Consider the following 22755-nt stretch of genomic DNA (forward strand, 5'->3'; position numbering starts at 1 on the left):
ATAAGTGTCTAGGTTCTCTGGTTCGCTACTGCTATTTTCAACTTCTTGAACCTCTTCATGAATTCCTGCGTCGCTAGAGCTATCAGAATGTGATGATGATTCTTCTCCACCTTGATCGGAAGTACCTTCGACATGAGGAGAAGGTCCTCTGATCAAATCATCACTAAAGGAAACCTTTTTCTTGGTTTTCTCCTTGCGACTGGGGTTGTTACTCGTGGTAGCTTCTGCACTGGCTTTTTCCTTAGCAGTGGTGTGCTTGTATAATTCATCCTCATTAAATACCACGTTTCTACTTGTTCTACACCTCCCTTCGTCTTCTATCCAGACCCGATACCCTTTAGTGCCCATAGGATATCCAACAAATACCCCTTTTATAGCTCTAGCTCCCGTTTTAGCTTCTGTCACATGCACGTAAGCAGTGCAGCCGAATGTTCTGAGGTGGTTTAGGTCGGGCTTATGACCAGACCAGACTTCTTCAGGCAGTTTGAACCCTATGCTCGAATTAGGTGACCTGTTAATCAAGTAGATGGCAGTGGATGCAGCTTCTGCCCAAAGACTTTGGTCCAATCCAGATTCAGCAAGCATGCATCGCACCTTGTCCATAATCGTTCGATTCATCCTCTCTGAAACCCCATTCTGTTGAGGGGTGTACGTGCAGGTCGTGTGTCGTTTAATCCCAGACTTCTTGCAATAATCATCAAACTGTCTGTTACAGAATTCAAGACCATTGTCAGTCCTTAGACACTTTACCTTCTTCTCAGTTTTATTTTCAACTTCAGCCTTCCATTCTCTGAACTTAGAGAACACCTCATCTTTAGTAGTCAAGAAATAAATCCACACTTTCTTAGAATAGTCATCAATAAAAGTAACAAAGTACTTATTTCCAGCTAGGCTCTCAGGAGTAGAAGGAGAGCCCCAAAGGTCAGAGTGGATATACTCTAGAATCCCTTTAGTGACGTGCTTAGCAGTAGGAAACTTCAGTTTATGTGATTTCCCAATGATACAGTGCTCGCAGAAATCCAGTTTCTTAACATCCTTGTCACTGATAAATCCCTTTTTGACAAGTTCAGACATGTTGTTGAGATTCATATGACCCAGACGTGAATGCCATACATTAGTCATGTTTCTCTCAACCTTAGAAATGTTAGCTTCTCCTCGAAGAACTGTTCCCTGTAGATAGTATAATCCCTGCTGATATCTTCCAGAAATAACCGGCTTATTGTCTTTATAGAAGTTGACCATAAGGTCCTTACCTTCATAACGACACCCTGCTGTCTCCAACATTCCATAAGATATCAAATTTCTGCTCATGTCTGGCATATATCTTACTCCTGTTAGAATAACTGTAGACCCATCTGCATTCTGAATTTTTATCTTTCCGATTCCCTGAATGTTGCTATGGGTGTTATTGGCCATTAATACTTTTCCCCCTTTAAATTCTTCCAGGTCAAATAGCACGCTCTTATCTGGAGTGATATGGAATGAGCATCCGGAGTCCATTACCCACTCGTCTCGTGCGTACTGTGTGCTGACTGTGAGTATCAACGGTTGTCGCGGTTCCCCTGCCATATTGGCTGAGTCTTGAGCTTTGGGAGCTCTCTTATCTGGGCATTCACGCTTCCAGTGTCCCTCTTTCCCACAGATGAAGCAACCTTTGTTGTTTTTGCTGTTTCTGGGGCGTGATTTAGATCTCCCATGTCGACTCTTGGATCTTCCTTTGTAGCCCTTCCCATTATTCCGGGTGTATCGATTGTCTGATCTGCCTCTTTCCACCATCAGACTGTCTCCACCTGACCTGGTAAACTTTCCACTTTCAGTCAACTCCCTTTCTTTTGACCTCGCGGCACCAGTAACCTCTGCTAGGCTAAGTGTGTCTCTCCCGTACTTAAGTGTTTCCTTGAGTTGATCGTATTTGCTAGGTAACGAGCTTAGCAATAGTATGGCTTGAACTTCTTCTGATACCTCCACTTGCAAGTTACTTAAATCTGCCACCAACTTGAGAAAATCATCCACATTCTCATCAATAGACTTTGAATCGATCATTCTGAAAGTGTAGAACCGTAGCTGTAGGTAAATTCTGTTAGGTAGAGAAGTCTCTGTATATAAACTGTTAAGTGTACTCCACATTGCTGCAGCAGTCTCGCAATGTTGGATTTTTCTTAAGACCTTGTTCCCAACGTTTAGTACAATCAAGTCTTTTGCTTTCTCTGATTTCTCAAACTTTGCAGGATCAATGGCAGGTGCAGGCTTGACGATTCCAGCAAGCCCCTTTCCAGTATCTTTCATGGCCGATTCTGGTTCATCCTTAGTATCAGGATCGTCTTTAAGTAGCCTCTCGTCAGTAAGAATGGCTTTCAAGCCAAGTACTCCAAAGTGAGCCATCATTCTCACTTTCCATAAGGCGAAATCACCATCACCCTCAAACCGGTCTATCTCAATCCTCTCCTTCGACTTCACCATCGAGCAGGTACTGAGTATAAACCTCCTCTCTCTCTCCTAAGTAACCTTGATGTATAACCGGAAGCTCTGATACCACTTGTGAGAGATATGAGTCAGATTACTTAGGTTCCAAGTTAGCTTATGATCTAGGTTAAGCAGAATATAAAATGACACAGGCAATTTAACGAGTTCCCGGCCTCAGGCGCGGTACATCTCGTGGGAGAACTTCTGCTCCCAAAATCCACTAGATCAAAGAGACTCTAGCAACACCAAACTTGTGTGCTAGATAATAGTTTACAAAGAACCAGATACTCCTAGCTAGAGGATACCAACAAACTCTTAGATACAATAGCTTAAGCCTAAGTGATTGATCTTGTATTGTTGCCTCTTGCTGTCCACCAGATTGATCTGATTCTAATTGCCGTAAACCCTTGAGTGTTTTTCCTTGACTGCGTTAACCTAATCACAATACTAACATGTCTTATATATATGTGTCGTATTTGATCAGGTGCTGCATAAGGTGTTTGGGCCTGCTTGATACTTGGCCCAATAGGAGTGCTGTCTCTGGCCCATAATGTATTGGTGAGACCCAAGCTTCACAGAATCGCAATTCTTCTAGTAAAGTTACACATTGGATATTTACAAAAACTCCTTGTTCCAAGTTAAAAAGGGAGTATTTACAAATTCTGACCATTTTTAAACAAACGACCTTAACGAAAAAGGACGATCATGCAACTGGAGATTGAAATTTATAGTACGTAAACATACGTACGCCCATGAGATTTGTCACAGCTTCAATATGTGGGTTGCGAACTTGAACAGACTGCCAACTAGAGCAAGGCCGGCCTCGTGGGGCCTCTTGGTCCCTACATCTTGCTGTTTATGCTCTGCTTATGACGGAACTAGAGATCATCTGCTCCTGACCTGAGCTTATAGCACTAGGGTCTGGCGCCTTTGCATTTCCCACCTCAACCCTCCAGCTGCGATGTTCACAAATTGGTCTGAACTCCTCTCCTGGATAAGAGGTAACTCATCGGATGCTCCCTCTCTCTAGAGGAAATTGACGGCTCAATCGATCTTATATCATCTTTGGAAACAGAGAAACAATGTCCTGCACAATAATCTTGTCCTGCCACCGGAAACAGTCTTCAGATTCATTGACAATGAGATGCGAAACATCATTACTGTTAGAAGAGAGAGGAAGCAATTTCTCAATCTTATGGCTAAGTGGATGCGTGCTGAACTTGGATTCTCGTCCAGCTTTTTTTATTCGGATTGCTACCTTATTTTTTAGCTTTTTTGCCAAGGTATAACAAATTTTAGATCTTTTTTTCTTGTAAAATCTAAACTTTCATTTATATGATATTTACCTTTTAAAAAAAAAACAATGAGATTTGTGGACAGTGGAGACCCGAGAACCTCATGTTTTGTGTTTTTTATAACAAACACCTCAACGTAGCAAATTAGTTTTTTTTTTGGGTGCAAATTAGTTATTTTCATAGGTTTTCCTCTAAAGAAACTTTAGCCGTGGAATTCTTTCTCAGTTAAAAATACACTTATTTATTATGTTATATATATTAATTGTTTAAATTGTATTTATTTTTTAAAAAGAAAACCACTTATAATATGACAAATAGACAAAGGAGTTTTAAAGGTACCTCGAAAATCTTTTTCTCCGTCTCTATTTTTTCTATTTTTAAGTTATTCTAATCTAAGAAATTATGTGAAAATTCCGTTTATTAAAAATATTTAATATAACATAGGTTCCTAAAATGAATTAACTAATAAAGAATTATAATAATATTGATATTTTGGAATGTTGAGAATTTAATCTAAAATAATTCATTTGATATTTTAAGATGAGTTTTTTAAATTTATTGATATATGTTCTCATAATAAAAAAAATAACAACATACTTACATGCATACATGTAATAATAACTTCAAGTTGAGAAATTTCTATTAAGGTGTTCTTCCTGGAAAAAAACAATATTGGATTCTAGTCCAATTGGGCTAATTAGTTATTCAAAGATAATAAATTTATACTTTTCTGGTTACTAAGAATAGTATTTTGGATATTTATCAAACAATTGAAAAAAATATTGAAATACATTCGTGTTCTTAAATTTTTACATTTATTTAACTAATGATTTTAGATAAAATAAAATTATATATAAAACTAATGTATTTTGAAGTTTATATAAATTTGAGATATATATATATATATATATATATATTGTATTAGAAATCTAAAATGATACTTTTATTTTTTAAAAATAATATTAAAATAATACTTTGTAACAAAAAATAAGCATATAGTTATAATTATTTATAAATAGTGTCTTCTACAAAAAAAAAATATATTGAGTGGATAGTGTATATATTAAATAGTTGGCAAAATATATACCAAGGGAAAAGCCAAATCAGTTTTATAAGAAAAACAAAAGTTTACAAGCAACAAAAGTTTTTTTTAAACCATCATATTCTAATTTTGCTTTAATATGTCATTTTCTTAATTGTATGTTAAAGTGTTATAAAATTCATGGGAGTATGAAACAAATTTCTTTCAAACCTCAAAAACATAATTATGCCCTTCTAGTTATAATCAAATCAATTTTTTTGTGAAAATTATGCTCCCCAATTTTTTTCTTCAATTAGACCATAAGACAATGTTTCAAATTTTTAGCATGGGCTCGACCATAGTTGATAACATTTTCCTTGTCACCAATACACAAATTCAAATAAGACTCTGCAAACTAGTTTGGTAACTTTACGTTCATATGAACGAAGAAAAATAGTTGTTTTCGAACACTGCATGCTAGTATGTTTTTTTTTCTGCGTTGATGTACATGTATGGACTCTGAGTAATTGAACATTTCTTTTAGAAACTGAATATCTTCCAAATAAGTTAATAAAAACATACTACTCTGCTAGTTGAAAAATCATCTTCACTAATTAGGAACAATTTGTTGCAAACGTTTTCATCATTTTTAGTTCTTCAAAAGAAAGTATCATTAAAATTTAATTAATAATTCTCTTTTCTTTTAACGGAAAATATTTTTTAAGAAATTGAGAAAATCGCTAATCATCATGAAAACCAAAAAGTCTTTATAAAGAAATTAACAAAGAGGAACAAAATAAATACTTTTACATGTTATTATTTTTATACAACCTTTTTGCCTTTTAGATAAACACCATTTCATTTTCTGTCTGAAACCAAAAACATAGCTTTCAAACTAAAATGATTATTGATTTAACATATAGTTCAACATTAAAATGAATTCCAAATAAAACCATTAGGTAAATTCTGAATATTTCAGGATCATTATTTCTCTATCTTTAATTAATGCTTCTAGTTTTTAGTTTATTAAAGTTTGGTTAATTTTATTTTTTACTTTTTCTCAAAAATACATTCACTTTTAGTTACCATTCACTTTAACCAAAATTTAATCATTTCAACAAATCATTGATTTTGTTAAAAGATAATGAAATTGTGGCAATGGAAATTAAATCAATTAAAAAAGATATGCTGATTATATATTGACTAAATCTTCTAAATAATCCTATTTTCAAGTTCTTGTCTACTAAATAGTCTCAAAAGATTAAAGTGACCAAATTATGAAAGGTATCTTCCTAATTTAAAAAAAAAAAAATTGAACTCAAGAACATATTTAGTCTTTATAAACACGTAATTAAACTTCTTGAATTTAACTTATATATATATTCTTATATGTGTGAAATCTTCATGAATTTGACTTATAGACATGTTTAAATATATAAAATATTCTTATAAATTTTAAATATCAAATTCAGAAATATTATACTATATAAACATGAATATAAATCTTGTTATATTTATATTCAAGAATACCTTACTAAATATACATATAATTCAAATTCAGTAAGATATTCCTAATATATATTCATGACAGTTTTACTAGATATACATTTAAGAAGTATTTTAAATACACATTTATGAAGATATTATATATTTATCAATATCTTCATAAATTTAAAAAGATAATATACTTATTCAATAACATTTTTAAAATATGCATAATATTCAAATTCAGTAAGATATTATACACATTAAAGACTGTCATCCTAATTGTTTTTAAGAAAAATCGGTTTTTAAACAAAAATCTGGAATAAAAAAACTGAAAAAGAAAAGTTTAAATTTTCTTTTGTAAAAATTTGCAATTTTTTATTAGAATATTAATTTAATATGTTTAGGAATGTGTACAATTGTCTTATCTTTCTAGTTAAACAAATTTTGTTAATTTAACCTTTGTAGACTAGTTTGGTAACAAAAATATATTTTGACTTCTGAGACTATTCGATCTCATATAGAATAAAATCAGCACCAAAAAGGAATAAGATTTGCATAACCAAATTGAAAAATAATTAAACATCCAAAACCAGCAATTCAAGAATAAAGTATAGAAAAACCTCGGCGCTAGATACAAGCAAGTAAGCAACTATAAATAAAGCTACGCAAACAACCTTTTCACCAAGTAGTTCTGTATCTTACGAAGTTCTACCACTTCAAATATTGTATTCTTTTGATAAGTTATCGTAAAAAAACTCCAAACAGGCAAACCATGGTAATTCTGTTACAACCAGTCACTTTTAATAGCGACGTCAATGTTAACCCAAAATGCAAACCGAGTCCGGTTCCAGTCCCGGTTATAGACTTAACGGACCCCGATGCAAAAACACGTATCGTGAAGGCTTGCGAGGAGTTGGGGTTCTTCAAAGTTGTCAACCATGGGGTCCGTCCCGATCATTTAACCCAGCTGGAGGAAGAGGCCAACAAGTTCTTTGCTTTGTCTCAGTTTCTCAAAGAAAAAGCGGGTCCACCCGACCCGTTTGGGTACGGTAGTAAAATGATCGGATCCAGTGGTGACATGGGCTGGATCGAGTATATTCTCCTCAATGCGAATCATCATCTCTCGTTTGCCAAAACCACCGCCGTTTTTCAACAAGCCTCTGCAGTTTTCAGGTAAAACCAAAACCTATTAACAAAATTATATAAGATCACTTCCAATAAGAATTCTTATGAGAGGTGCTCAAAGATCCATCTTATTAATATTAATATTGTGAATATGTTTATCATTATGACAATATATTCTGTTTTACCTCTATGTAATACTCCCTTCTAATTCTTAAAAATGATTTTTTAAGTTTTGTATTTGTATTGAAAGATCATTTTTTTTGCATTCTAGAAATTTGAGTGTTTTATTTTGTTGAAAAAACAATTGAAACAATTAAAAATTAAAAGTCAATAGCTAAAAGTGTGTGTTTAATTTTTATTAATATGTGTGCAAATATCAAATAATCAATCTTTCAAATATGTAAAGAGTACATTATTTGATTTGATTTTATTAATTAATGAATTAAAAATATAAGTAAAGATGCATTTAAATATGACTTTTTCTTGGGTTCACCCCCTAGGGTGAACCTAAAGGTTCACCAACCAATAGAAAGTTGTTATTTTAAATCTAGTATCTTTTAATTAAGGAAACAAAAATAACTTGCCAAATTATATTATACTTTTAAAATAAATAAAAAAGATTAAATAAATAAAAATAACAATAGTTCTCAAAAAAGATTATTTAAAAAAATATATTCATTTATAAGATTTGGAGTTTAGTATTTAAGATTTATAGTTTAGAATTTATCTAAATGTTTAATGTTTTTTCAAGGGTTAGGGTTTATCCAAGGGTTTAGGATTTACCTAAGGATTTAGGGTTTAGGATTAGAGTTTAGGGTTTAGTGTTTTGTTGACAACATGTTTAGTGTTTTCTCAAGGGTTTAGAGTTTACCTAAGGGTTTAGGGTTTAGGATTAGAGTTTAGGATTTAGTATTAGAGTTTATGGTTTAGTATTTTGTTGACAACATTAATTTTTTTTAATTTGTTTTTATATACTATTTTTATTGATTTTTAGATTTTATTTTGAAAAAATAATATAATTTGACAAGTTATTTGTTTTCTTAATTAAAAGATATTGAATCTAAAATAACAAGTTTCTATTGGTTGGTGAACCCAAGAATAACTCTTTAAATATATGCATTGGAAATATAAAATGATATTTAATAAAACAAAGTCTTTTTTGTTAATTCGGAGGTCTGACTACCGGTTAGAGTCAAACCTGATTGCTCGTAAAGGGAATTTAATATACTTTGTTGCCTAACCACACGCTAGGGTAATCTAAGGACAACTGATTCGAATCCACGACCCTTAAGATCATTGTTGGACGACAGATACCATCCTACAACTAACGCGTAAAACAAAGTTTAAAGGCAAAAACTCCACATAATATAATTATTTTAAACGAGTCTTTTATAAATGTATGTAGTGTAACCATAGTAATTATAAGAATAATAAAATCTCATATAATCAGCTGAATATAATATCATAATTACAAAATGTGAATATATTAACATTAATAAGATGGATCTTTTATATCTTCCTACATGATACAAGCTCGATAATTTCTACATGTTACAAGGGAAAAAACAAACATAATACAGAATTGTCATGTCTTTAACGTTAGAATGTAATTTGAATTGGAACAGAGAGGTGGTGGAAGCGTACATGGAGGAGATGAAGGGGATGTCGAGCAAGGTTTTGGAGATGGTAGAAGAAGAGCTAAGTATAGAGCCGAAGGGGAAGCTTAGCAAACTGGTGAAGATGAAAGAGAGTGATTCTTGTCTGAGGATGAACCATTACCCAGAGAAGGAAGAGACTCCAGACAAGGAAGAGATTGGGTTTGGTGAGCACACTGATCCACAGTTAGTGTCAGTGCTCAGATCAAACGACACTGAAGGTTTACAAATCTGTTTGAAAGATGGGAGTTGGGTTTCTGTTCCACCTGATCACTCTTCTTTCTTCGTTAGCGTCGGAGATACTCTTCAGGTATCTTTTCTGTTGCAACTTTTTGTTTTTCTAATGCTAAATATTCTCTCTTTTAATTTATTTTATTATCGAATTTTATAACTTAGAGAATTCCACATATTGAAAGTTAAAAAAAAAATCTGAAATGTATGTCTACGTTTATACATATCTTTTAACGTATAAACTTATTTCAATTTATATGAATATTTTATCAAATATAAAATTGTGCTAAAATTTCTTATTAAGAAAGATCTAAATCAAACAAATTAACATATGTTAATATTCAAAAATCAAGAATTCACCATTTTATGTTTGTATTTTTTAGACACTTGAAAGAGAACATTAGTTAAAAAAACCTTCAAAATTGAAACTTATTTGTGTAAGATTATGATTGGATCATTTGTTTTAGGATTCATCTTGTTGACATTTTTTTGATATATATAAACATATTCCCTAAACAATATAAAGAAAAACATTTACACTGTCTGGTTTGGAGTTAGACTCACATACTGATGTATGAAAATCATGTAACTAGAGTAGTAGACCATACCTTCACGTGACAAATACTATGAGAGTTTTATCACAAAAGAACTATGAAATGAATGATGATGGATTTTTAAATTAATTTTGTATTTTTCCTAACTTTTGAAACTAATTAACACCATATTATTGTTTTTCAAAGAAATCACACATTGGCGGTTATATATTGACAATTTTAGGTGATGACTAACGGAAGATTCAAGAGTGTGAAACACAGAGTGCTGACAAATACAAAGAGTTCAAGATTATCGATGATCTACTTCGCAGGTCCTCCGTTGACCGAGATGATTGCACCATTGACATGCCTTGTTCCAAAGCAGGATGATCGGCTTTATAAAGAGCTCACTTGGTCCCAATACAAGTCATACTGTTACAAGACTAAGCTTGGTGATTATAGGCTTGGTCTCTTTGAGAAATAACTTTCATATTCTATTTCCAATGGTTTAACTATTTTTTATAAATCGTTTTTATTATGTTTTATCTTAGTTTAAATAAATAATATATATCAGTTTATATGTCTTAACAAGAGAAGCAAAATAGAAAATATATGAGGGTTTCCGACTATTCTATTTTTTTGTATTTTAGTCAGTATTTCTTTTGATTTATGCTAAAAAAAATTTGTTTATTCATAAAATAATAAACAGTGAGTGTTCAACTCCTATTATTCTTGTGTAATTTCTAATTATTCACCGGAAAGATTCATGATTGTTTTCGTCAAAAAAGATTCATGATTGTTTTTCTAATTGACTTTTTAAATGGTTCTTATTTTTTCTTAGATGACATAGTTTTTTTGTTTCCATACCATCTTAAAAGCCTTTCTTTGTTTATTTTGCTGAGGCCCATATACACAAGCCTAACTAGACAATAGACATCATTTTGTGGGTCGAGGAGAAGCATTAAATCTGGCTTCAAATCCTAAATCAGAAGGCCCAAAGTCCACTATTGAAGCAATACTTCTGTTGCTATTATCAGGAGACTCCGATAATATAATATCTGGATTTTATTACATCGTTGATTTCATTGCATCCGTATTGGTATCGTTGTTTGGTATGGTAAATGGCAATGACATCAAAAACAAAAGGAGAAGGAGGCAACCACTACTAGCAAGCACGTCCTAAATTAAGTGTGCCCAACTTCTAAAGGTCACATTCATGTTCTATTTTTAAAGGACAACTTAATATTTTGTGTGGTTGTTATAAAAAAAACTAAATGAAAAAAAGAACCTATAATTGGGAAAATATAATTATTTACTTCTTTTTAAAATAATAATTAAAAAAAAGATTTACATTTGTTGAATAATAATTTAATAAGAAGTGTCCAACTGTGAATCACGTGCTTGCTTGTTTGATGATGTAATGGTTGCTAGAGCTGTTTGTTCAACTCTCCACATCGGTCGGGACAGAAGAAAGAGAGATATAGAGAGAGAGACATCTCCCCCTTGTCTTCTTCTCTTCTAATCTCTCTTTGCTTCTCTCCTCCTCTTCTCGAGCTTCGAGATCCATCAACGATGGCCACCGATGAGCCTTCTCTCACTCGCTGGAGCTTCCTGGTAAACACCGACAACTCTGTTCTTTCTCTCACCTAACTTGCATTCCTTACTTTTCGGACAAGGACAAAAAGTATCATTGGTGTTTCTTGAATACTTGTAGTAAATCGAAGTCAAACTCTTCAATGTCGCTTAGACTTTTTTAGACAAAAAGACCAATCTTTTTTTTTTTGGAGAAACCGAGGAAATTTTTAGATTAAGATGAAATTTGTTGTAGTCTAGTTAGCTGAGCAATGATCCCGTTTCCATTTATCTACAATCAAAAGGCGTGAGTGAGTTTTGAGGATTAATCGATTTCTTTCAAGAAAAAAAAAGTCTATGTATTTATTTATTAGGAGTTTAAAACGTTTTATGATGCCAAGTTTGGGAGGAAGAAGCTGCCTGAAGAGCCCCAGGAATCAAAGCCAGAAGATGGATCATCCAGCAACAAGCAAGAAGATTCTTCCCAAGTCGTCACCAATCCAGCTCAGGTGACTTTTTGCTTTTCTTTTTTTTCTTTTGCATTTTCTTTTAGCCTTAAGAGATTTCATGTAATAATATAATCTCTGTAATGTACTTAGAGCATCTCCAACCCCACTCTATTTTTTAATCTAAAATAGAGTTAAAAAATGCTCCAATGGTACTCTATTTCTCACTCTATAATAGAGTGAAAAATAGGTTTACTCCAAAAATATAGAGTAAATTGTTTTTTCTTTGTTCATCACTTTATTTTTTACTCTAAAATAGAGTACCATTGGAGCAAATTCCATCTCTATTATAGAGTCACTCTATTTTAGAGTAAAAAATAGAGTTAACCCTTGGAGATGCTCTTAGAGTAGATTGAGTAGTAGTGTCTGTTGTTGTGTTCTTTTGTCCTAAGAGGGAGGGATGACTCAAAAGTTTTGGGCTTTGGTGATGATTGCAGGAGGGTAACACTGGCGTGGCCAATGGAATCCGTGAGAAGCCGTAAGATCTTTGGTTTCCTTTTTGTTTTTTTTTTCTCCTTATGGCATATTGTTTGGGTATCTAAGGAATGGTTAGCATAAGCACTAACTGTTGTTGCCTTTTAATGTTTCTTCTGCAGAAAGAAGTCAATGTTCCCACCTTTTGAATCTGCAGAAACTCGTGCTCTCGCTGAGAGTCTAAGCAGGCAAGTCATCATGTCTACTTCTTCTTGTCTTGTGATGAGTTGGTGTGTGTGTGCGTTTCATGGTTTTGTTGGAATCCTTGTTTTTTTTTTTTCAGGGATATCATCCGTGGGAACCCAAATGTGAAGTGGGAAAGCATCAAGGGTTTAGAGAACGCCAAAAGGTTGCTCAAAGAAGCTGTGGTCATGCCTATCAAATACCCCTCGTATGTCTTTCTTTCTCTGCAATCTAAAAGCCAAATTGTCTAAGATAACTTTCAGTTTATGTTTGGTGCTTTGAACGAATCTCCCAACTTGTGATTTTTTCAGGTACTTTAATGGTCTGCTATCTCCATGGAAAGGGATTCTTCTTTTTGGCCCACCTGGTACCGGAAAGGTATGAATGATTGATTCTAACTCGAACATGTTATTCCTCTGAGGTTCTATTTTCTTGCATGACAAGTCTTGTTTGTCTATTACAGACTATGCTTGCAAAGGCTGTTGCTACAGAGTGCAACACAACGTTCTTCAATATCTCAGCATCATCTGTTGTTAGCAAATGGAGAGGTTGAATCTCCTTTACTCCATTATTTACTCTTAACCATTAGAAAAAACATTGCATTCTTTGTTCAGTTTGCAAAAAAAGCCTTGTTTTGGATTGTGTTTCCAGGTGATTCTGAGAAGTTGATAAGAGTGCTGTTCGATCTAGCTAAGCATCACGCTCCTTCTACTATATTTCTTGATGAAATAGACGCGATCATAAGCCAGCGTGGTGGTGAAGGACGCAGTGAACATGAAGCAAGTAGGCGTCTCAAAACCGAGCTTCTGATCCAGGTACAAAATGCTCAAGATCACAAGGATCATCATCATCATCATCTTGGCAAACCATTAGTAACAAAAAATCTGATGATTGTTCAAAACATGCAGATGGATGGGTTACAGAAAACGAATGAGCTCGTGTTTGTTTTAGCAGCAACAAATCTTCCCTGGGAGCTTGATGCAGCTATGCTCAGGCGTCTAGAGAAGAGAGTATCCTTTTTGTTCTTTTTCTTTTCTTATAAAACTAAGAAAATGCTTAATATTATATGATTCTTCCTTTTTGTTTTGGACCTTAAATCTAGTGAAATCTTTAGATTCTTGTACCGTTACCGGATCCGGAAGCAAGAAGAGGAATGTTTGAGATGCTCCTGCCGTCACAACCAGGTGATGAGCCATTGCCTCATGATGTGCTGGTTGAGAAATCCGAGGGCTACTCTGGTTCAGACATTAGGATACTTTGCAAGGAAGCTGCAATGCAACCATTGAGACGTACATTGGCTGCATTGGAAGACACAGAAGAGATTGTACCTGAAGATGGTAAAATTAAATCTCTTTTGAAAAGAATCAAATCATTAGCATTTGTTTTTAGAAGAAAACAGTTGACATCTTCAGTTTTTTTTTTTTTTGTTATGTTGCAGAGTTGCCAAAAGTGGGACCTATACTACCAGAAGACGTTGACCGAGCTCTCAGCAACACTCGACCATCGGCTCATCTGCATGCACATCTGTATGACAAGTTCAACGATGATTATGGTAGCCAAATCCTCAAGTAAATTCGATGGAACTTACATATATACTTATATATGCCATCTATAGCTTCATTTTTATTTGTAATGGAAGCATCAAGATTTGGTTCTCTCAGTGACTTCTATTGGTTATTATATTTAAGAAGAAGAAAAAAAAACTTATAGTTGCTTTGTTGTAGCACTCTATTGGGGCAATCTATTTCTCATAAATAAAAACTTAAGTGTTTCTAATCTAGGAACTCCCGGACGGAATCGAAGGTCATGGCTAAGAGAAAAGGTTTTGGGATTATGGTGAATGCAATGGGAGATTAATTCAAACCATCAGGAAAAGACAGAGATATGTCTGTACCAAATTAGGAATGTCTATGAAATAGTGAAGCCACAAAACACCGATCTTACTCTTTAGAACAATCAAAACATTAGACAAAAAGAGAGGCACTCACACAAACCTGCAGAGGTAAGAATGAGAAGACAATTTTGGTCTAAGCAAGATGCTGTGAAAGGAAGTCATATACGGCAAAAAAAAAACATAAACAAGCATCCTTTGGAGGTGGTCTTAATGTTTTAGGCTTTTTTTTTTTCTCTCTCTCTCCAACAGCTATTTTAAATGAGCCAAAAGTTAGGGTTTTTGTGATTCTCTCTCTGGAGGATAGTTTGACAATGTCGTCGTCAAAGAAGGAGCAACCGCCGTCTCTGCTTCCATCGCTTCCGGACGACATCTCATCATTGACATCTTATCGCGTGTACGGAGGTGCGACTATCGAAAACTCTCCCTTGTTTCCAAGCACTTCCGATCACTTGTTGCGTCGCATGCGCTATACGCGAGACGATCACTGTTAGGATGCACGGAACGCCGTCTCTATGTGTCCCTCTCTGACGGAGAAAACAGCTATTACAATCCTTATATTCTCTGCCGGAAAGCCAACGGCAAGCACCGCTTGGTCCTTATCCCTTGGCCTACCAATATGCCTCACGTCCGAAGCTTTCTCACTTCGGGATCGAAGATATATGTGTTTGATAGTTTGAACAGTTACCAACATTTGCCAATTCCAAGCACTGAAAGTAGATTCCAAACGTTGCATCCCATGCCTAGTATGAATAATAATGTAACCATGTTTGCTTCAGTTGCTGGCGTCATTGACGGGAAAATATATGTAACTGGATATACTAAAGTCCCATCAGCGAATATGGTCATGGCTGTGTTCAATACCGAAACACAAATATGGGAGACTGCGACCGAGACCGAGACGATGATAGGTCGGCCCGTTGGTTGTGTGGTGATGGCTGGTAAGATGTACACGAGGGATCCTTTTAACAGCTTCGTTTACGATCCAAAGGAGTGTAAATGGGAGATAGAGGAGACGCTGAATATGTTTAAGTGGGAGGGTGGGCGTGTTGTTGATGACGTATTGTATTACTTCGATAATCTTGGAGGGAAGGTGTTGAGAGCTTATAACCCAAGAGAGAGTAGTTGGGTAGTGGTGAAAGGTTTGGAAAGATTGGTGGCTGAGGCGAGATTTTCAGAGTCGTCTTACACTGGGAGTTGCGGTGGGAAACTGGTTTTGTTTTTCTCTAAAGATCGTAGGATAAAAGGTATCCGCTGTGCGCAGATTTCACTTGAAAGGAGGCACCAGGGAAGAAGTGAGATTTGGGGTAAAATTGATTGGTGTGATGATGTTTTGTTTCGTAGTGATGATCTTTTCGTTACGAAAACTCTAGATGTTATTCTTTGATGCATGAAGTGGCAAGGTTTTAGTGACTCTCGGGGCTAGAGCTGTAAAATGCGCTCGCCCATCGTCCCAATCGCCGGGCTGGTTAAGCTTATTCTTGTCATATGAAATTTCAGACCTTGTCATTCCTTAATGAAATGACAACGCTAGGATATCTAGTTTTCCTCCAATTTATCAAAATCTTTTCTTTTCTCAGTTATATATAATTAACCCATAAATCTAACAACAAAACGTAACCGGAACCATCATAGCATATAATCTATATGGTTTTCTTAAACACGTGTTCATATGCTTTTGCACCTCTCCTCATACCTTAATTTGTGTTTCTCAGATAATTGTTCTTGTTATGAATTTTCTCGAACGTTAAGCTAAGCTGAGAAACACTTTTTTTTTTTTGGTAATCCTGAGAAACACAGGTTGATAATAATAATTAAAAAAAAAAATGTTTTATGCAACTTATACCTCCTTGACTTGGTCTCTCAAGTTCTCGACTTGTAACCGGTTATCTGAGCTGAACCTCTCAATCATTTTCCATGAACTCGTTCATCTCTCTGAGCATTTCAGTTGTAATACTCGTTCATATCTCTATTCAACCTTCCTCTTGAGCGTCCTATAATATTCAAAGATCAACACATTAATTGATATCATCATAACTAACTATCCAAAAACCAAGAACCATATGATTCTCATGGCTGGTTAATTGTTTGTCATATAAAATTATCAAACATGTAAGGTGAACCATCATAACATAGAATCCACTGCAAACGTGTTTATATGCTTTTGGACTTATAGTCTCTAGTATATCGGATTTGTAATCTACTTTTGTGTTTTTGTTATGTCTCAGATAAAATATCATTCACAAAAAAAAAACGAAAAAATACGTACAAAGCACTAATAGCAAAACCTATTGTTTCATTTAAAATAGGAAACATGTTATATTGCGTATTTGAGCCTAAAGTTAGGGTTGTTGTGACTTGTGCGTTTCTCTCTCATATTGAAGGATAGTTTGAGGATGTCGTCTAAAACTAGGTCAAAGAACAAGGTGAAATCGTCAGAACCGCCGTCTCTGATTCCATCACTTCCCGAAGACATCATCGTTGACATCTTAGCTCGTGTAGGGAGATGCTACTATCCAAAACTCTCCCTTGTTTCCAAGCATTTCCGATCACTTGTTACCTCCCACGAGCTATACTCAAGACGATTACTGTTAGGATGCACGGAGCACTGTCTCTATGTTGTCCTCTGTAACAGAGAAAACTATAAAAACCATTGTTATGTTCTCTGCCGAAAGGCCAACGGTAATCACAGCTTGGTCCTTATCCCTTCGTTTTCCAATTATATGCCTCGCAAGGGCAAGGGAGGCTTTGTCGCGGTGGGGTCAAGGATATATGTGTTTGGTAGGTTGAATGCGACAAGCATTGACTGTAGATCCCAAACGGTGCACCTCCTGCCTAGTATGAATGTAACCATGTCTGTTTCAGTTGCTGACATCATTGACGGGAAAATATATGTGAGTGGATGCTGTAACAACCAAAGGAAGATGGTCATGACGGTGTTCAATACAGAAACACAAATGTGGGAGCCTAAGAAGACAGCGCCAGAGACATTAATGAGTGATTGCATGTGGCCTGGTGATTGTGTGGTATTGGCTGGTAAGATGTACATGCAGGATGATATTAATAGCTTTGTTTTTGAGCCAAAGGAAAGTAAATGGGAAACGGAAAAGACGCTGAATATGTTCAGGTGGAAGGATGAGTGTGTCGTTGATGACGTATTGTATTACTACGATTGTGTTTGGGAGGTGTTGAGAGCTTATGACCCAAAAGAGAGTGGTTGGTTAGTGGTGAATGGTTTGGAAGAATTGTTGGCTCAGGCGAGATTTTCAGACTGGTCTTACACTGGGAGTTACGGTAGGAAACTGGTTTTGTTTTTTTGGAAAATGACAGGTAAAACAAGAGTGATTCGGTGTGCGGAGATTTCGCTAGAAAGACGTCAAGAAAAGGAGATTTGGGGTAAAAGTGAGTGGTGTGATGATGTTTTGGTTGGTGGTGACTTTTTCGTTAGAAAATCTCTAGATGTTATTGTTTGATGCACTAAGTACTATCCATATTCTTGGGCAAGGTTTTAGTGACTCTCAAAGCTTATTTTTTCATATCAAATTACAAACCTTGAATCATCATAATATATAATCCATATATATGGTTTACCTGCAAACGTGTTTATATGCGTTTGCACCTGATCTTCATGATGATGATTAGAGGAATCATACCTTTAATTTGTGTTCGTCAGATAATTGTTCTCGTTGTGAATTTCCAAGAACGTTGAGCTAAGCTGAGAAAAATATAATTAAAAATCCAAAACTAGACACTGGTTTTTGATTCACATTTAAAGATGTTCAGACCTCCTTTGACTTGGTTTCTCAGCTTCTCGACTTGTAACCGGTTATCTTATCTGATCTAAACCTCTGGACGTCGTGCATGGACACGTTCATTATCTCAGAGCATTTCAGTCTGTAATACGTGTCCCTCTCTTGGTCTAACTCCTTTTAACTCTTGTCCACCCTAAAACTCAGCGAACACATTGATTGAGATCTCATACCATCAAAGATTAAACACAAACCTCAGTTGATGTTTCGATAAAGCCACATTTCGCATACATATATGGACAACGGTGGTTCCCTAATATATGCGTATCCCATTTGATCCAAAGCGCTTACAACATACTCATGAACCCATCTTCCGCATTAATCCATAGCTCCTAGCTAAGCTAAGCACACGGCAGAAAGAACTTCTGGTTGGTAGATGTCACTTGCCCGTCCAATCATAAGAGCTTTGTCACTGCTTCAATGTTACTCTCAGGGAGAAGAAGGGTTATGGTGGTTATGATTCAGTGACAGCCTATGTTGAAAAGGGAAAGATTTCTGATGAACTGATCGAGGTATATAGTAGGTCTGGAGTGGAGGTGATACTCGTGCCTAGAGATGATGGAATTTGGGAAAATCACTTGGATGGTACTGAACATGATGAAGTTCACACGTGCTAATGAGTCACCCTATAATTGTGTGGTCATCTCGAAGCCCTTCAGAGATGCCGTGTTCGACAGTGTCGTTGAAGATGTTAAAAGCAAAGGATTCAATTTTCACTTTGAGATGCTTGATTACATGCTCAAATTTGGAAGCTCACTATGGTCTGCAAAATCCCTGTTAGATGGATAGTTGCAGCAGTGCTTCTATGTGAAGCAGCTCTCGCGAGCGCTTGTAACATTTATGTCTCTTTGAGAAAGACCAACGGCTTTGAAAAAAAAAACATAAAGGCAATGATTCTTGACAATATGAATTGACAAAAGGTTCTTTATGTAACCACATGTTTTAGGAGTGGTCTGAAAAAAGAATATGGCTTGGTTTTGGTATTATAACCAATAGATTTAAAATGTCTCAATACAAAAGACTATATAGAATATAGATGGTGAAATTAACAACACACGGCTCAAATGAAATAAATCGCTCGTGGCTGAAACTAAGGATGGAGAACTGATTCTTTACTCTTCCAGACAACTTCAAATAGAAAGTCTCAACACACAGACTCTGTGAACCTGTAAACCGTGTTTATATGATTTTGCACATCTCTCTCTTCGTGATGAAGATTAGAGGAATCATACCTTAGTTAGTGTTCCTCAGATAATTGTTCTTGTGATGTATATCCTCAAACGTTTGAGCTAAGCTGGAAAAACCCCAGGTAAGGTTGATGATATCAAATCAAACTTCACAATGTTTTTTTAGTCAATCCAAAAACTCAAAACACATCCAAAGATGTTCATATATATACTTTATACCTCCTTGACTTGGTTCCTCAAGTTCTCCACTTGTAATCGGTTCTCTGATCTGAACCTCTCGACATTCTGCATGAACTCGTTCATCTCAGAGCATTTCAGCTGGTAATACTTTTCCCTCTCTTGGTCTAACTCCTTTAACTCTTCAACCTCACTCTTTAGCGTCCTATAATGGTTAGAGATCACCACACTGATTGAAATGATAACTATTTCAAAAAGAAAACAAGAACAGAGAAGGATTAGTATCAAACCTCAATTGCTGAACAGAGCAGTGGTATTTGGAATCGAGATCTTGGAAGGTAGATCTGAGAAGTGTGATCTTGAGGTTCTGAGCAGCGATTTTCTGGTCGAGCATCAAACATTTGCGTTCTATTGATTGTATGCTTGCGTGCTTGGTTGCTAGTATCTGTGATTTTTCCACTTGTAGCTCCTTCTCCGCCTTATCAAATAAAAAACAATAGATCGATTTGATTTCGAACGAAATTTAATGCTACAGATCATCATCGACTCATAGAATCGCCGTTGAAACGGAGATGAATCGATTCTGTTACTTCCCACACTCGGAAGGTTGTTGAAATCAGTAGCGTACATTGAAAACTCGATGGTTCGATTGAAGGAATGCGAAGCTAGGGATGGATTGTTTGGTACCTGGAGAAGATGGAGACGTTGGTTTCTGGTAAACTCCATTTGATCTAGTCTCTCCTTGAAAGCTGCAGAAAGCGCCATTGCTAGAGAGTCGAGACCCAGAGAGAGAGACGAGAGACGAGAGAATTTGAATTTCGGAGGTTGGAAATAAGCGAGAGAGAGCAAGTATATTGGCACAGTTGTTCAAGGTCCATAAGTCTTTTCGTTCTTAACTGATTGCACTGTGCATGTTCTTGTGAACGTCAACCATTTCAACAATAAAATTCTATTCACAAAGCATTCAATGGACACAGCAGCAAAATATCAACCGAAACTGAGGAAGCAAAAAATGCACTATTCTTTTTCTTTTCTTTTGTTATACAAATGAACGAAATTGCACAACAAATGAGCTGCCACAGAATCTCAACTACAACCATAAAAAGAAAAAAAAAACTTGAATTACATATGGTAAAACCTCCAGTGGTGACTGCAATGGAGTGTTCCAGTTTCAGAAAGATGGGAAAAAAGGTAAAACTGAGTTTGAAGCCAAAGAGCCTGGTTTCAGTGATCTTTATTTAAACCTTCTTTCTGAAGAACAATACACCAATTGGACTTGTCGTAAAATCTATCAACTATCATTGCATTCCCTACTCCAGATGCCAACCTGTGAAAAAAAAAAATGATTTTACTACATGTTACAGTTTCCAAAAAACAAGACTAACTATGATGGATTGAATCTAATATGGTAAGCCTGAACCAACCTTTCAAGTTCGCCTTCGCTGAAGACGTGGTAGTATCTCTTGTACACAACAGCTCCTTTCCTATCGTCTTTCTTCGCAAGCCCACTCGCAAGTGCAGAAGCAGACGCACCACTAACCTCAGCACGGTGGTAAGGCAAATGCCACGGAACAAAGTACTCTTGCTGATTCATCATCTTCATACCCTCTCTAGTGCTGCTCTCATCGCTCTCCGGAATGCTCTCAAGACTCTTCTCATCCTCCTTCTGCTCCTTCACGCTCACGTCACTCTCCGGAATGCTCTCAAGACCGAAGCACGGGTTGTTCCTCATCCGAGGACTATTCATCGGACTACCCGGTCCCACCCACTCCTCAACATACTTCGGAGACAACGGCGTCCACTTAGTGAGCAGCGTCTTATCCTCCTGCTCCGCGGCCCAGACCGTTATAAGCACAAACCCGCCAGGCTTAACCACCCGAACCAGCTCCTCAACCGCGCTCTTCCTCCTCTCCTCCGTGCTCAAGTGATGCAAAACAGCGATCGATATCGCCGCGTCGCCGAACCCGTCTCTGTAAGGGAGATTAACCGCGTCGGCGACGAGAACCTCCTGGCCCTTTTCAGAGCAGATCCTGATGAGCGGGTCGCTTATGTCGCATCCTATGAAGAAACAGTTCGGGTTCAGGCCCAGGTACTTGCCGTTCCCGCAGCCGGCGTCGAGGATCACGGATCCGGGAGGTAACGACTCGAGGAAGGCGGCGACTCTGGGCCACTTGGCGTACCTTGTGGAGCTGAAATGAGGGGCGATGGCGTCGTAGACTCGGTGGACGTACTTTTTCTCGATCTCTGGTGTTGATTTAACGCTCAGGGACGACGAAGATAGATTCTCTTCTTCGTCTTCTTCTTCTTGTTGTTGATGAGTAGGTTTCAGTTTGACGTCTCTCATTTCACCGAGCTCTGGAACAGGTGGAGTTAAGCCGCCGTTAGTTAAAGTGGAACAAAATTTTAGTTCGGAGATTGAAGATCTAGGTAAGTAGCGGCGACTACATACTTGAAATCGAGTCCAAATCATGGCATTATTTTGAAATTTTATAAATCGAAAGTCAGATTGATTTGAGGAAGGGGAGAAGAGGAAAGCTTACAGAATCGAGAAGAAACGGCGAGGCGAGGCGAGGCGAGGAGAGGAGAGGCGAGATGATGAGTGTGGATCGGATTGGTTGGTGATCTGGAAACCGAAGGTTAGATTTAGGGTTTTATTGAAGAGATAAAAAAATATCATTTGGACTACTCTTCAATACTTTTCTGATCTGTACCGGTTTGTGGTTTTAGCTCAATTAAATGGTTTAGATTAATTTATAATTTCATTTTGGTTTGTTTGCAAAATGTCAATTGAGACAATTGAGACAATTGCTCCATCTTTTTCTTTTGTGCCAAAAAATAATAATTCAATATTGTAGCTCGATCTCCACCTCCCAACGATCTTGAAGATGTAAATATCTCACATTTATCATGTTTGAAACGTCTAATCTCACAATTATTTGTTCCACATGCAGTTTGTGATTCTTAAAATATTCCAGTATGTTGAATTTGAATCTCAATACGGCGGCATTCACAATCTTTTTATTCATATATTATGCCATCAGTTAAGACTTTCCTATTGCTTTTCAGTTTCAGCATCTAAATTTTTATATTGTTCTAGTATTCTGTATTTAAAATATATATATATATATGGTCTTATTTACAAAAA

The 22755-nt window shown here is 36.1% G+C and overlaps 6 protein-coding genes across 10 annotated transcripts; 4 read left to right on the forward strand and 2 right to left on the reverse strand.

Annotated features, from left to right (window-relative positions):
* The first annotated feature begins 6918 nt into the window (after positions 1-6918).
* On the forward strand, positions 6919-10337 carry LOC108810387 (gibberellin 2-beta-dioxygenase 3). Its single transcript, XM_018582501.2, has 3 exons — positions 6919-7440; positions 9018-9357; positions 10056-10337. Exons 1-3 carry the CDS (start codon positions 7040-7042, stop codon positions 10293-10295), a joined length of 981 nt encoding a protein of 326 aa, XP_018438003.2. The 5' UTR covers positions 6919-7039; the 3' UTR covers positions 10296-10337.
* An 882-nt stretch (positions 10338-11219) lies between these two features.
* LOC108806273 (uncharacterized) lies at positions 11220-14259 on the forward strand. 2 transcript variants are annotated; one of them, XM_018578342.2, is made up of 11 exons: positions 11220-11425; positions 11785-11892; positions 12327-12367; positions 12486-12551; positions 12647-12754; positions 12858-12924; positions 13010-13094; positions 13198-13361; positions 13455-13556; positions 13661-13883; positions 13985-14259. In XM_018578342.2, exons 1-11 carry the CDS (start codon positions 11384-11386, stop codon positions 14116-14118), a joined length of 1140 nt encoding a protein of 379 aa, XP_018433844.1. In that variant the 5' UTR covers positions 11220-11383; the 3' UTR covers positions 14119-14259. The 2 variants fall into 2 exon arrangements, with proteins under 2 accessions (XP_018433844.1, XP_018433843.1); XM_018578341.2 differs by having other exon boundaries at positions 11239-11425; positions 11758-11892.
* Positions 14260-14352: 93 nt separating this feature from the next.
* Positions 14353-15824, forward strand: LOC108808742 (F-box/kelch-repeat protein At4g38940-like). The gene is made up of 2 exons (XM_056987426.1): positions 14353-14382; positions 14745-15824. The coding sequence occupies exons 1-2, from the start codon at positions 14353-14355 to the stop codon at positions 15822-15824; spliced, it is 1110 nt and encodes a 369-aa protein (XP_056843406.1).
* A 1009-nt stretch (positions 15825-16833) lies between these two features.
* Positions 16834-17910, forward strand: LOC108808743 (F-box/kelch-repeat protein At4g38940-like). The gene has a single exon (XM_018580847.2). The coding sequence runs from the start codon at positions 16834-16836 to the stop codon at positions 17908-17910; it is 1077 nt and encodes a 358-aa protein (XP_018436349.2).
* A 1218-nt stretch (positions 17911-19128) lies between these two features.
* Positions 19129-20512, reverse strand: LOC108809193 (uncharacterized). 4 transcript variants are annotated; one of them, XM_018581331.2, is made up of 5 exons: positions 20298-20512; positions 19901-20088; positions 19653-19815; positions 19479-19535; positions 19129-19412 (listed from the first exon to the last, which is right to left on the reverse strand). In XM_018581331.2, exons 1-4 carry the CDS (start codon positions 20373-20375, stop codon positions 19494-19496), a joined length of 471 nt encoding a protein of 156 aa, XP_018436833.1. In that variant the 5' UTR covers positions 20376-20512; the 3' UTR covers positions 19129-19412; positions 19479-19493. The 4 variants fall into 4 exon arrangements, with proteins under 4 accessions (XP_018436833.1, XP_018436835.1, XP_018436832.1 ...); XM_018581333.2 differs by having other exon boundaries at positions 19479-19540; positions 20298-20510; XM_018581330.2 differs by having other exon boundaries at positions 19129-19535.
* A 96-nt stretch (positions 20513-20608) lies between these two features.
* Positions 20609-22324, reverse strand: LOC108813771 (tRNA (carboxymethyluridine(34)-5-O)-methyltransferase). The gene is made up of 3 exons (XM_018586423.2): positions 22151-22324; positions 21035-21965; positions 20609-20937 (listed from the first exon to the last, which is right to left on the reverse strand). The coding sequence occupies exons 2-3, from the start codon at positions 21952-21954 to the stop codon at positions 20835-20837; spliced, it is 1023 nt and encodes a 340-aa protein (XP_018441925.1). The 5' UTR covers positions 21955-21965; positions 22151-22324; the 3' UTR covers positions 20609-20834.
* Between the last annotated feature and the right edge of the window lie 431 nt (positions 22325-22755).

Source organism: Raphanus sativus, chromosome 6, assembly GCF_000801105.2.
Source record: "Raphanus sativus cultivar WK10039 chromosome 6, ASM80110v3, whole genome shotgun sequence".
NCBI lineage: Eukaryota > Viridiplantae > Streptophyta > Magnoliopsida > Brassicales > Brassicaceae > Raphanus > Raphanus sativus.

Bases quoted from the DNA above. Each gene is read 5' to 3' on its own strand.
- LOC108810387 (XM_018582501.2), top strand. From the start codon at position 7,040: ATGGTAATTCTGTTACAACCAGTCACTTTTAATAGCGACGTCAATGTT. The intron at 7,441-9,017 runs GTAAAACCAAAA...GAATTGGAACAG, and splicing joins CAAGCCTCTGCAGTTTTCAG to AGAGGTGGTGGAAGCGTACA. The intron at 9,358-10,055 runs GTATCTTTTCTG...TGACAATTTTAG, and splicing joins GCGTCGGAGATACTCTTCAG to GTGATGACTAACGGAAGATT.
- LOC108808742 (XM_056987426.1), top strand. From the start codon at position 14,353: ATGGCTAAGAGAAAAGGTTTTGGGATTATG. The intron at 14,383-14,744 runs GTGAATGCAATG...TCTGGAGGATAG, and splicing joins GAAAAGGTTTTGGGATTATG to TTTGACAATGTCGTCGTCAA.
- LOC108809193 (XM_018581331.2), bottom strand. From the start codon at position 20,375: ATGGCGCTTTCTGCAGCTTTCAAGGAGAGACTAGATCAAATGGAGTTT. The intron at 19,816-19,900 runs GTTTGATACTAA...TAACCATTATAG, and splicing joins TGCTCTGTTCAGCAATTGAG to GACGCTAAAGAGTGAGGTTG. The intron at 19,536-19,652 runs GTATAAAGTATA...TTTCCAGCTTAG, and splicing joins TGAGGAACCAAGTCAAGGAG to CTCAAACGTTTGAGGATATA.
- LOC108806273 (XM_018578341.2), top strand. From the start codon at position 11,384: ATGGCCACCGATGAGCCTTCTCTCACTCGCTGGAGCTTCCTG. The intron at 11,426-11,757 runs GTAAACACCGAC...TTTATTTATTAG, and splicing joins TCACTCGCTGGAGCTTCCTG to GAGTTTAAAACGTTTTATGA. The intron at 12,925-13,009 runs GTATGAATGATT...TGTCTATTACAG, and splicing joins GCCCACCTGGTACCGGAAAG to ACTATGCTTGCAAAGGCTGT.
- LOC108808743 (XM_018580847.2), top strand. From the start codon at position 16,834: ATGTCGTCTAAAACTAGGTCAAAGAACAAGGTGAAATCGTCAGAACCG.
- LOC108813771 (XM_018586423.2), bottom strand. From the start codon at position 21,954: ATGAGAGACGTCAAACTGAAACCTACTCATCAACAACAAGAAGAAGAA. The intron at 20,938-21,034 runs GTTGGTTCAGGC...TTTTTTTCACAG, and splicing joins AGCGAAGGCGAACTTGAAAG to GTTGGCATCTGGAGTAGGGA.